The following is a 12879-nucleotide window of genomic DNA, read 5'->3' as shown; positions in this document are numbered from 1 at the left end:
GCTTAAGAGAGTTTGGGAATGGCCCGATGGCTTGTCTTCCACAATATAATACAATGCGCATCTCAAGTCTGCCTGCCTAGCTGGTGAGACAAATTGAATCAGCTCTCGGAATAGTGTCTGCGTGTGTAATGACAAGTACAACTGACGCACTCAGAAAGAAGTGGGAGAAAGAAATGATCTAGCCTTTCTCTGAAACAATGCATGTCACAAGTAATAGATTATGACACACAGAGGAAGCAGACATTGAGAAATTGCATAGCTGCTCATTGTGTTTATGAAGGACGCCTCTTGCCTCCAAAGCCGCTGTCTTTACTCACTTAAGTACCCTTGTATGTTTTTTGTCCAGATGTGTTTCCGGATCATTATCTTATATGTATTGTACTTTGCCTCAGTGTTTTTATAAAGTGATGTCATCCCCTTCAGGTTTGCAGACTCCATCCGGGGGATGCTGAAGCTGATCCTGGTGCTAATGCTGGCAGGTGCCTCACTGTCCTCTACCTGGTTCACACTCACCTGTCTGAGCAGAGTCACTCACCTCCCCTCCACTGCAGGTGAGTCCACAGGAGCAGCACAGTCAAGGTGACACTGCAGACAGGCGGTGCAGCTAGGAGGCTGCACTGTCTTGCTCGCATATATTTGCTAAGTGCAGGATAATCCACAATATATTACAGTATGGATTTGATAAGGACCAAAGCACAGATGTGTTTTCTATGTATTACAGTATTACACACAATATAGCCCTCCCTATTTGTACAGTGAAACATTTTGTGTTGGCTATGTACTGCTCATTGGATTGGAAATGTAACAGTGACTGTGAGCTTAAAGTGCTGACTTTCATCATTCATTTGAGAGTGTTTACAGTCACATAATTAACAGAGTAGGAATTGTTGCCCTTTTATACATGGCTGCCCAGTTTTAGGGTATCAGAAATTAAAATCAGCCTATTTAAAGGTACCCTGTTGAGTTTTCATGTAAACAAACACAGTTCACATTTATCATCAAAATGCACTGTGAGTCTTTGAGGTCTCACAAATGTGTTCAGTGCAGTTCCTTCCTCATAAAACATTTGGAAACCCACATTTTTAAATGTTTATGCCACATTTTGAGACACACAAGATACAACCAAAACTCGGACCTGCCCATCAAAAGTCCACAGTACCATTAGTGGTCAAAAACTCTACTTGGTACCTTTTTAATATGTGGTTGAAAACCCTTTGCAGTCAAATCTGAAGTCTATGACCCACAGACATCAGCAGACACTTGTCATCATCCCTGTCAATGCTCTGACTTGGGCAGCTTGGGCCATTTTGCCATCAATCTGGTCCTCACAAATACATCGTTGTCCATCTGCACTGCCCTAAAATTGGAAGGCTTTGTATAAAAAGTGTCATACACTGTTCCCCCAGTATGGAAGTAAACACCCTGAAAGCTGAAAGTCACTACTTTAATCATGTAATTACTGTTTCAAGTGTTGGAGTACAGAGCCAAAGCAATAAAAAAATGTCTCTTTTTCCAAATACTTGTATATTTGGTACATATTCAGTAGGATGGATCCATTAATAGACCTCAGTGATAAACCCATTGGGGACATGAGTGGACCTATCTGCATTTTCGTAAGCCAAACCAATAAGCATACCAGTGTGTCGTTCAAAGCCTCTGATTCTAGCCATCGTCATCCATCATCATTCCCCCGGCCCTGGCACCACTCTCTTTCTGTCTCACATCCTCTTATCTCTGACACTGGCAGTGTGCAGCAGCCAGCCTCCAACCTCGTTCATCCACCTGGCATATCATACAAGAGGGTGGTGTGATGCTGCAACTAAATCCGCCAAAACCCCTCATTAAACCACTGTGGGATGGTCAGTAGTACACACACAGATCAGTATAATCTGCTGTAAAGTTCTGCAAGCTTGTGACCAGTCTTTAAAAAAAGAACTTTTTTAAATAATTTGAGGTTGTTAGTGGGGTCTGTTGGTGGGATTCAGATGGAAACAGCCCTGCGTTAAGACAACACAGGGGGCTGCGTTGGTGGGGGTGTGTTGTTTGTGCTGTAGTTGTAACAGATTTATGCGTTTAAGGCTCATCAGACACCAAAACACAGGACAACGGTTTGTGATACTCACTGACATGATTTTACATCTCTGTAAAGTTATCACCGCATGAACTGTTTTATCTTTCATTGTGTCATTAGTGAGGTAAACAGTGGAAATACAGCATTCACGTTACAAGTGTTTCACCAGGAATATGTGTTTGTGTGTGTGTGACCATTTATAATTAAAGATCATTATATGTAGAGTCTTCCTCCTTGATTTTTTCCTGATCTGCACAGAAGAGTAGCAACCCGTCGAGTTGAAAAGCCGAGTCCAGCATATTGCTGTTTAGATAGAATAGCTGGCCTGGTCGCGTTAGCGTTTAGCTTGGCTAACAGACTGGCTCTACTTCTGTGCACACTGCTTCCCCTCACTTCTTAGCTGTTGTAGTCTGCTACACCAGTCCGCTGCTGCAGGGCAGCCTCAGGAGCTGCAGTCTGCTGAGTGCGGCTCTAGGCTTTGGTGGAAGTGAGGTGGGTGAGTTGTTGATAATGTTCAGAAGTTCGGTTGGGCTGTACCTTCTTGGCCTAGTTGCATTGGTCATGTTATCTGCATACTTACTCACATTAAGAGAAGAGTCCCTAACACTCTTTACTCCATAAGCCGGAGAAGCCGCTGCACTACTGTGTGCCACCATGAATATATTTGCATATTCATATTTTCTGGAATTTTTAATGAGTGAGAAGGAGTAAATGTCATTTTAAGGATTTTAAAGCGATAACTATACTTTTTTGTGGAAATACCACATCAGACACACATTATTGTTCCAAGCAGAGTATCTTTATACGTCTTAATACAAGTCTGGAGAGGATCTTTAAGTGTTTTATATCAATGCTTCATTAGGACTGAATAAAGACAAGAAGGGGAAGGCTGCCTTCGATGGCTGCATGAGTGGCGCCTGGGTTCCCCGTCACAGGCAGGCAGGCAGGCGAGGGCCCTCAGAGGCACTGTGATTAAAGGGACGTGCAGGCTAATAGGGGGCTCATTTGGACCAATCTGCTGTGATAAGGGAGATGGAGGGTGTAGTGATGCTCCAGAGGTGATGGCTTAATCTCTCGGCACATCCACTCTAATACACATTCACACATTTTACTTTAAGTAGAGGCCAAAGGACTGCAGCAGAGACTAGACCCTGAGCTGGCCAAACATACCGAACACTTTCTGATTGCTCTGCAAACATGAACACACACACACACACACACAGTTGACAATGACATGCCGTGTGTAGTAGCAACACAACTGTATTACACAAAGCTTTGCAAAGAGGTGACCTCTACAGGGTTCATTCTGAGAAATAAATTGAGGCAGACAGAACATTATGATTTTAAATTAAAAATGTACTATTCAGAATTAAAGTTTTAAAAACGGAGCCGAGAGGTGCTCTCAAATTAAACAAGCAGTAGCCAGCATGGAGACTAACAATTTTGTCATGCTTGAGGAGCAAATGAGACAAGCTGTTTATGTGTGGACATCTGCGCATTTTGGCTAAAGAATAAGAAATGTGATTTTAATATTCTGTAGAATCCGTGAAATGAGTTGCATCTTAATGTCAAGTGTGCAAGTCAACTAAAAACAGCAGTGTATTAGAAAAGAAATAGGAACTCAAACCAAAGTGCTCTCACAATTTATACGTAACACAGAGAAAACTGTCAAGTAGTGTAAGGTGAGTTAGTTATCTTGTTTACTGGAGCCCTTCTCAGACATGTCTTCTCTCTGTGGAAGCGATGGCTTTTGTCATTCAGACATTGATGACTTTTATGTTAATCTTCCTCACTTTATTGAGACATGACAGGCCATTTATGGAAAGAGACTATGCTTACATGATATTTAACACCTGCTGCACGAGCTGAGACAGTTTTTTGTTCTTTCACAGGTTTCAAAGCTTATTTAGCTGTTGAAGTCTTAATTAATGACCGTTGTGAGAATCACATCACTACTGTCAATTTCATCATTTAAAGTTATTAGACGGAGAATTCTGACGCCTGTTTTATAAAGTCTGACATGCACAAGTGTTGACTAACAGGACGATAAGTTACTACTCTGTCATTCCTGTTTGCTTACATACTGTATGTATGTAAAGAGTTTCTCCAGATATTGATTTCTTTGCATGAATCGACCGATCTGACGTGAGAGAAGATCAATCTCTTCAACGAAATGGCTTTTCACAGTGTTTCTTCATTTATTAAACCGATTTCGTGCATAAGAGATGATGATTGAGATATAACATTTATAAGAGTGATGTTCGAAGGCTAAACAAGACAGACGTTTCTCTCTTTCTGCATGTTTTACTTTGTGCTGCTGCACTTGATGTGATGCATTCAGACTTGTGTCGTGTTGAAAGCAATATGAAATGTTACTAAGTCTGACCTAGTAAGATTGCTGTCATGACTTTTATGTAAAAGTGACCTAAGGTGATTAATTAGACATGAGGCTGACATGTTGAATTGCCATCAGATGAACGTAAAGGAGGGAGAGAGGTGTTTCAATCATATTTAGCCATGGCTGCAGACAACATTAAACATTTTTGAACATGTTTGGCCTCTTGGTGAATTACAAAAGGAATTTAGGGGAAAACATGTTTCTATCTGTCTAAGTAAGGTATGGAAAAGTATTGTTTTGTTATCCTTACTGAAAGTCAAGTATCATATTGACACCCAGCCCTGGTTACTGTATGCACATATCCTCTACCAGCAGATCACCTGCAACCTCAAACTGATCCTTCCTGAAAGTGGACTCATGAAATAGTAACATGAAAAACAAACAAAGGAAACCTAGAAACACACAGTTCAAAGGACAAACCTTAAAAATGCTACTAATGATGTTCAGGTGAAGGTGATTGTGGTCTTGGAGGATGTGGCATGTTGTTTCGGTTGTTAACTGGCCATTTTCCATCCATATAGTGACAGTGTTTTGGTTTTGTTTCTAGTAAATTGCTACCTTAAGGGGTGGTATTCAAAATGAAATGTTTCAGGATGAGAGTCCGTCATAAATCTATGTGCTGCGAAGAACAAATGGCACAGTCGGAAGCTGTGGAAGGTGGCATAAATCACCACTGCTGTTCCATAAAGTTGACCAGCGTGCTGCAGTTATAAAGAGTTACCCAGATGGGATTTGATATGCCGTTACATCAAAGTTTCCAATTAAAATCTTAACTTTTTGTTGTTTCTTTCCCCCTTTTACAGCCATCCTGTACACTTCCTGCATCCTGGTGGGCATTTTTATCAACAGCAGTGTGCCAATATTCTTTGAGCTCTTCATTGAGACAGTGTACCCAGTCCCTGAAGGCATCACCTGTGGGGTGGTCACCTTCCTGGGCAACCTGGTCACCGGCCTACTCCTCTTCTTCCTCACCTTCTACTGTAAAGGTAAGACAGTGAGTGCTGCATGTATGGTAAAGGAGAGACATGTGACGGAGAGACATGTGATGAAATCCCTGTTGCTGTAGTACTGTTTCACAATATAAATGCATTTATTCATTCATTTTGTATACTACCTGCATGTGCCTGTTTAAGGCCATTTAATGGGTGACCCATCCAGTCATAGGGTTGGGTTAACTTGAATATTTCTTTTATATTTCTTATTATTGGCCATGAAAAAGTTTTTGTTCCGTTCAGAAGCCTTCTGTCCCCCTGCAGGTTTCTCCTGCCTCTCAAATTCCACCGGTCCCATTGTTTTGAAAAATCCATTCCAAGCCCTGCAGATACTGCCGATAAAAGGCGGATGGTGGGAAAATTAGGTTCCGATGCAATTGACACATTCAGTACAAAGAAAGAAAACCTTCAGATTGTAATTTAGCCTCTGATTTATCTTTGAGTTGGCCGCCTGGCAGAGTTTGATATAATAATTTGGGCCCACAGCAGAGAGGACAGCATGTCATCTGCCTCTCCTCTGTCTCTGCGGCTTTCACAGGAGAAAGCAAAATCATAAGTAAACTGAGCTCAGTCATCCATGTAAGAGCCTGCGTGTCTGTGTGTGTGTGTGTGTGTGTGTGTGTGCGTGTGTGTGTGTGTGTGTGAGAGAGAGAGAGAGAGAGAGAGAGTACATTTTTGTGTGCATGTGTGAATGTTTTTGTCTACTCTGGACTATGGTTTGCTCCATGACTCCAGCTCTGTGATCTTTGCCCACCTGTCTGCAATTTGCAGTTTGGCCACATCACAGCACCAATCAGCTGCAATGACAAATCTATCTCTGACAAACCCTCCTTATACTCTTTTTGTTTGAATAAATAAGAGATATATTTTCAGGCCCTCATAAATATTCATGAACTCCAGCCTCCTCCTCTGCCAAGTTTTTCCAATAGCTACGAGGCTACTGGCAGCTGCTGCCTGACAACTGTATTTTGATCCTGCCTTCTGGGTTGTCTTGCCAGTGCAGGTGAATATGATTCTTGTTTGACCCGAACAGCCGTGAGGTCCAGAGGCCCTCGGGTAAGGATGGAAATTAGCACTGGCCAACGGCCAAATACCGATGAATTTGCTCAACCTATCAGCCACGGAGGCTGACGTGCTGTAACCAGTCGACAGCGAGCCTCTGCTGCACTTCATATCACTTAGTTTTAGTGTGAGTGTGAATGTGACGTTACTGTCTGAGCTGCTGTGAGCACAACATGAACCATCATGCGGCTATGTGGAGCACATGTGTATAAATATGACATATGAGACTGATCAGAACTGGTCACCAGTCATGACCAATCAGCTGAAAACTGGCCGTTTTTGATCGGTGGCCAATCAATCAGTGCATCTCTACAAACAACAGCTTTATTGTGGGAACCAAATATTGGTTGCTATCAAGGATCATGAAGCCTCCAAATCCCACAAAGAGGTGATTTGCATCTTACAAATAAAGTTGGCTCTGGAGAAAATGGCTGCGATGACTGTGTGTGTGTGCGTGTGTGTGTGTGCGTGTGTGTGTGTGCGTGTGTGTGTGTGTGTGTGTGTGTGTGTGTAGCTAATCCAGCAGCCAAAGTGACTGGTGGATTCTAAAGGAAGAAAAAGTTCAAACCAGTTTGTCTTGTAACAGCAGGTCTCAAACATTTACATGTCACATATCCTGACATGGGCATATTTCAAGGCTACAACTTGCAATTAATTTGATCATGGATTCATCTGTTGCTCATATTTTGGATTAAATGGTGTCAGAAAGCGGCCCATCAAAACTTTGCAGAGCCCAAGCTTCATCTTGGCCCCTCCTGTCTCCTGATCTGTGTGAGCAAAATATTCTGTTTCCTGGCTGGTACATTGAGAAACTCACCCACTGCTGTCACAGTTTTCTTACCCAACCAGATTTTTAGAGGAGAGTAACTCTTGAGTTGTGATTGTTTTCCTGCCAAAGTGGCCTGTAAAGGGGAGAATGTTACCAGTGACTGCCAGACCATTTTGCATTTAGTTGGTAATAATACACTGTAAAAAAAGAAAAAAGGGCTACTCAAGATAGTCATAATCATTCTTGGATGATGAAGTCTTATTTTTTCTTATAAATGATAAATAATCTTGTCAAGCACTATTTCCCAGAGCTGTCAAGAAAGAAGTCTGGAAAGTGCATGTTTAGTTTTTTTTATTGGTGTATTATTACATTACATTATTACATTTTATCAAATTTGATAAAGGCACAGAAATGTGGATAATCTTGTTAAGCATTGACATCTAGTTGGACTAGATGAAGGGCTGAGAGGGGAATCTGAGAGGGAAAGCGTTGAGTAGATTTGTTTAATTTAAGTTCACTAATTTTCACAGTAAAAAGAAGAGTAGTTAAGGGACAACTCAAACAAAGACGAAGCTGTTTGAAAATTGCTCGTGAGTGTGATCCAGATGACAAACGATGTGTTTTAAATTCTCTGAACTTGTAGTGTGTCAGTTTGATGATAAATCATAGATTAGACAGCCGGATACCAGGTGTGGATAGACGGAGATAGAGGTAGATGGAGCAGCTGCAGGCCGACACACACACACACACACACACACACACACACTCGAACACACAATCACAAGAGAAGGACTCATAAAGAATACATGATGTATCCTCTGCTCTGCACTTCTCTCTGTGGTCCTGAATGATAGACCGCTGGCCAGTGCTGAAGGTAACGTATGTGCACGAGTGTGAATTTGTGGTTTGTGTAGCTCTGAGGAAGCGTATGTATGTGCTTGTTTTTCGAGTGTAGACATGTGTTTGTGTGTGTGTGTGTGTGTGTGTGTGTGTGTGGGCGAGCTGAAGGGCGTCAGATGTGCTGAGATGGATCGTGACAACTTCCCCGCGACAGTCGGGGGAGAAGATCAAGCTGAGATGATGGAGGCTTTTGCTGCTCTCTTCTTCACTTCCTACCCTGAAGTGGTGTAACAGAATAGGATGCGTGGAAGCTCTTTTGTCAGAAAGTTCATACCGCTGCAGGCATGCCGTCTTTGTATACGTGAGCTCGCAGATGACTACCTGAGTGGGAGATTGCCACCAATCACCTACTAGCACAAATTGTCTATGGGTGCCGAGTTGCTGAAGTCTACTGTTTCTGCCACATGGTAACTACCCACTGTCTGCAGGTCTGTATGAGCTGGGAGGTGCAATAAATCAATGTAATATGGGTATCATCATACAAGATTCAGTATCCTCTTGGATTTGCTTTTTATAATAGTGAGATATATTCAAGGATAAGGCTGGCTTAATCCAAATTTTTCTTTTTGTCAGCAAATCCCATGAAATGATTAAAACAATGCGTTTTTCTGTCTCTATCAACACTTTCTAACACGCTGTCTACACTGAAAGCGTCTCAGCCGCATTTTTCAGTCATCCGTGTTGTGAGTCTGACGGAACAGAACACTTCTATGTTAATCAATACAGCTAATCTACACAGCCTGCGTACCGGCTCATGTGTCATGCTATGCACTGACGTTTCTCAGCAAACAATTCTCAAACAGTGCATTTGTTGGAGACTATTATCAGATGCAGATTAATACACACTTTGTGCTCTAGTGAGTCTTGACAATGATAGATTGTTGAAAACTATAGAACATCTCCAGCCTCATCAGCTGATAATATAAGGCTTGCTGATATCATTGGTCAGTAGGCCTCCAGTGGGGATTGTTATTGGTACTTTAGGGAGCACCTAATGCAGCCTGTTAAGGACATCACTGATAGTAGTATCTGTATAAGTGTTGGCCAATGAGTAAGTTGTAAGAAGTATGTTTGAAGTTTTTTAGAAACAGTACCTTGCCATTACAAAGTTTATTAATCAAATGTTAAATTTCTCACTTATTACATCTGTGATATTCTTTCATTCTTGAAGTATATATTGATATCAAGGAAATTCTTGCGAAATATCACAACATCAGATTTTTTTCAGCATTGGCCAGTGTTGATTATTGGATCTTTATATCATGATGTATTCTGCACGTCTGAGGTTATTCTTGACTTTGGAAACAGTAGTTGGCAAAACAATCTAAATACAAAGTCCTTTTAGCAGCTGTTGTGGAGCTTTCAATCATATCACATCATCTTCATCAGCGGATGCAGTTTGCCCAGTTTTCATGGAAATGTAGAAAAATTTCCACTTTTTCTACGCACTTTAAGGAGCTCATGTTGGGTTAAAAGATATCGTGCAGAGTATATATATATATATATATGTTCTAATTATATATTATTTCTATTTTATATACCACAATAGAAGATGAGGAGATAGAAGGTCTCCTACTCGCTCAGCCGGTGACTCATCCAGCCACTCAAGCCTGGGAATTAAAAAAAGTGCATTTTTCCTGTCGTGTTTAGAAATCAGCTGCGTTCTGTTCTCCTGAAGAGATCCCTCCTGCAAAGATTAATTTGATTATTATGTAAATTCCCCTTGGAAGCATTCTAGTGGGCCATCTCATTACTCTAATTTCCTCTCCGTGGTCCCATTATGGATGTGGCAAATAATATGCAGACTTCAAAACTGATAAATTCTGCATGAGGCTCGTCTTTTCAAAGCGCTTTCACCTCCTGATATTTGAAATTGGCAACCCCAGCCATTAAAGATTTCCATCTATTTCCAGTTTAAAGTTCATTTTAGGGTTTTCCTTTTGGCTGCCCACTGCCTCATTATACATTCTGAATTACTTTCCTTTTCCCTGTGAGCGGAGAGGCATTTATGAATTTACCTGCTTGTCCATTTTAATATCCATGAGAGGCTGGTTTTGATTCAGCCAGTCCTAACTGGCCTCTTGACTCTGTTGTGTTTTAAAAAAATCCTCAAAGTCCCTGAGCCATGTGTCTCGGAAACATGAATGGAGCCTCCAGGCCATATATCTGCGCTTGTTGCTCTTTTTCGATTTCATCTGCAGTGTATTTGTGTCATTTAGCGCAGTGCACCGGGTGGAATACAAAGCAGCAGAGAGGTATTGTGCAGAAAAAGAGCCTCAAAAGTTCTGTGGAGGAAGAAGAGGAGGGAGCGGATGGGTGGCGTTTAGCTTCCGTTCAGCTGTGAGTTGTTAGTTTCTTGCATAGGGGGAAGCAGGAATTATTCAGCACAGAGAAATAATTGCTGCGGTTCTTTAGTCCCAAGAACTTTTTCTTTTCCTTTCTGCTAAACTTTGCATGCTCATCTGAAGTGAAAATGCTTCTGCAGAGTAACTTTTTAAACCCCCCGTAAAGTCTGTGGAGGTGTTAAAAAAAAACAACAACAAAAAAAAAAGAACATTTCTTTGTAGAGCTCAGTCACTCCTGAGAGAATAAAGGCCTTTTTCATTTGCTGTTTTCTTTGGTTTGTTTTTTTTGGAAGAGTTTTAAATTATGAGTGAGGAGCAACATTGACAGAATAAATGAACAGCAGCACATGGAATCTGTGTACACACACATGAAGTAAACACACATACACATATTGGCAGTCATTTTGAAGAATGTGGCTATTATAGGTGTGCTACCAACCTGACGATCCACAGTAAATATTTCCACATGCATCGTAATGATGAAGTGGTCATTTCATGATGGATGATCTTGTTCTTTACGGGAAGCTGGTCCATGTATCTTCAGGTGTGACCTCAGTCTTCTCAAACAAATGCCGCAGCCATAAAGGAGACACTGAACCGCATTAATTACAACGCTGCACTGACCTCAATTAAGACTGATTAAGGCCATAAGAGGCCTGTCAGCCCACGTGTCTGTCTGTCTATCTGCAGCGGCAATCTGCTGACGGTGGCAGCTGCAGTAATAGGCTGTTAATATGATGAACTGTCCGGTGTTCACACTGATGTCCTCTGAATATGTTCATACTGTTAAAGAGACCCAGCTATAGTTTATGGCACCACTGATCATTTGGATTGTGGTTTGTGGCTGATGTCCAATAGGTTCAGTTTTCAGTTCAGCTTTTGGAAAATGGTTCCTACAATCTGAGTAGATTTAAAGAGAAAATGTAGACAAAGTGTCAAAAAATTCAACAGCTTGAAAACATGTGTTCAAATGTCTTGCTCTGTAAATGGTTTCCTGTACATACTAAATTGGTCAGTCAAGAGATTTCAAGAAGTCAAAATTCAAGTTTTTTGAATTTCAAATAAATAGACAATGTCCACATACTGTATAATACATGACATTTACAACTATGTCTTAGTGTTCTATGCAGGGTTTCTCAATGGTTTCTCAATGTCACTCCACCCTCATTTCATGTCACCTCTCTACTTTAACTTAGTAATAAAGGCATAAAAGGCCTCAAAATACTTAAAAAAAAATCTTGTCCAGGTCTAACACTGAAGACGCTCAGAACACAACGTAAAGTTCAGCTCTATTCATTTTCTTTTGGTCGTGAGCGAATTTCTTTGCAGACGACACAGGACTGATCAACAGTGCAAAGAAGGGAGGAAAGTTTAAACATTTTAACTTTATGCCAATGAGCGCCAAATTCCACCGGTCAACAAAAAGGTGATGCAGTGGTGTGACTGGAGGTTTAGTCTTGGAGGAAGAGATAATTATTATAGTTTCCATGATCATCTTTTCTATGTCCTGTGCCTCCAAGATTACAGATACAAACAAAACCAAAGTGCTGCTCAGCACAAAGTCGTGTAAATTGTTTGAGAATGTTATTAGGTCACTTATTTACACAATGTTTGTAGCTTGCTGGCTTATACCCACAGAGGTGGGAAGTGGCAGAGGCAATTTGTTCACATCCAGTGTGGGTCATCATGGTAACGATGATGTGCAGCAACAGACACTATCCCAACAGCTGGACTAAAGTTTGCAAGTTTTAGTCACAGATTTATAATTAAACACACTTTCCTTTTAGAAATTTACAAAGCTGTTGAACTGTCAGATTCTAGATTAATTGTCAAAATTTTGTCTTTTGGTGGTTGCCATAGCATCACCATCAGGACCACTGTACAAATAGGGAAGAGGAGGAAAAGGAAGGACTAAAGAGAGATGAAGAAAGAACAGCATAACCTAAAAAATATTCACATCATCACAGCCGTCTTCTTCAGCTACTTAATTATTAGCTATTTTAAAAACTTTACAAATTGTTATAATAATACATATATAAGCCTACCCATAGAATTAATTAAAACAAGTAAAAACAAAAAAAATCAAATTCTCAAGTGTTGTTGAGTGTTTCACAGCCTCTGAGCCCAGTCACTTGTAGTGCTCAGCCTGGAGTTTATATATATATATCATGAGTCTGTGGCTCCTCACTGTTATAGGAAAGTTTACCAGCCTGTGACACAGTGCAAGCCAGATAAATCTGTCCTTCAACAGCGCTCATTAAAATCTTATAAACAACTTTAAAGCAAACCTGTGATCTGAGGAGCCTCCAGAATCAGAGCTAAGTGACTTCTCTCTCCTCTCC

The 12879-nt window shown here is 41.0% G+C and overlaps 1 protein-coding gene across 1 annotated transcript in view; it reads left to right on the top strand.

Annotated features, from left to right (window-relative positions):
- Positions 1-12879, top strand: part of slc49a4 (solute carrier family 49 member 4) — a 54752-nt gene that overhangs the window by 37789 nt on the left and 4084 nt on the right. The window contains exons 7-8 of the mRNA XM_067604445.1: positions 424-551; positions 5273-5455. Of these exons, the coding sequence (XP_067460546.1) occupies positions 424-551; positions 5273-5455 (311 nt within the window). The remainder of the gene's footprint in view (positions 1-423; positions 552-5272; positions 5456-12879) is intronic.

This window comes from Thunnus thynnus, chromosome 11, assembly GCF_963924715.1.
Source record: "Thunnus thynnus chromosome 11, fThuThy2.1, whole genome shotgun sequence".
Classification (NCBI taxonomy): Eukaryota; Metazoa; Chordata; class Actinopteri; order Scombriformes; family Scombridae; genus Thunnus; species Thunnus thynnus.
This window is presented reverse-complemented; position numbering and strand designations above follow the sequence as displayed.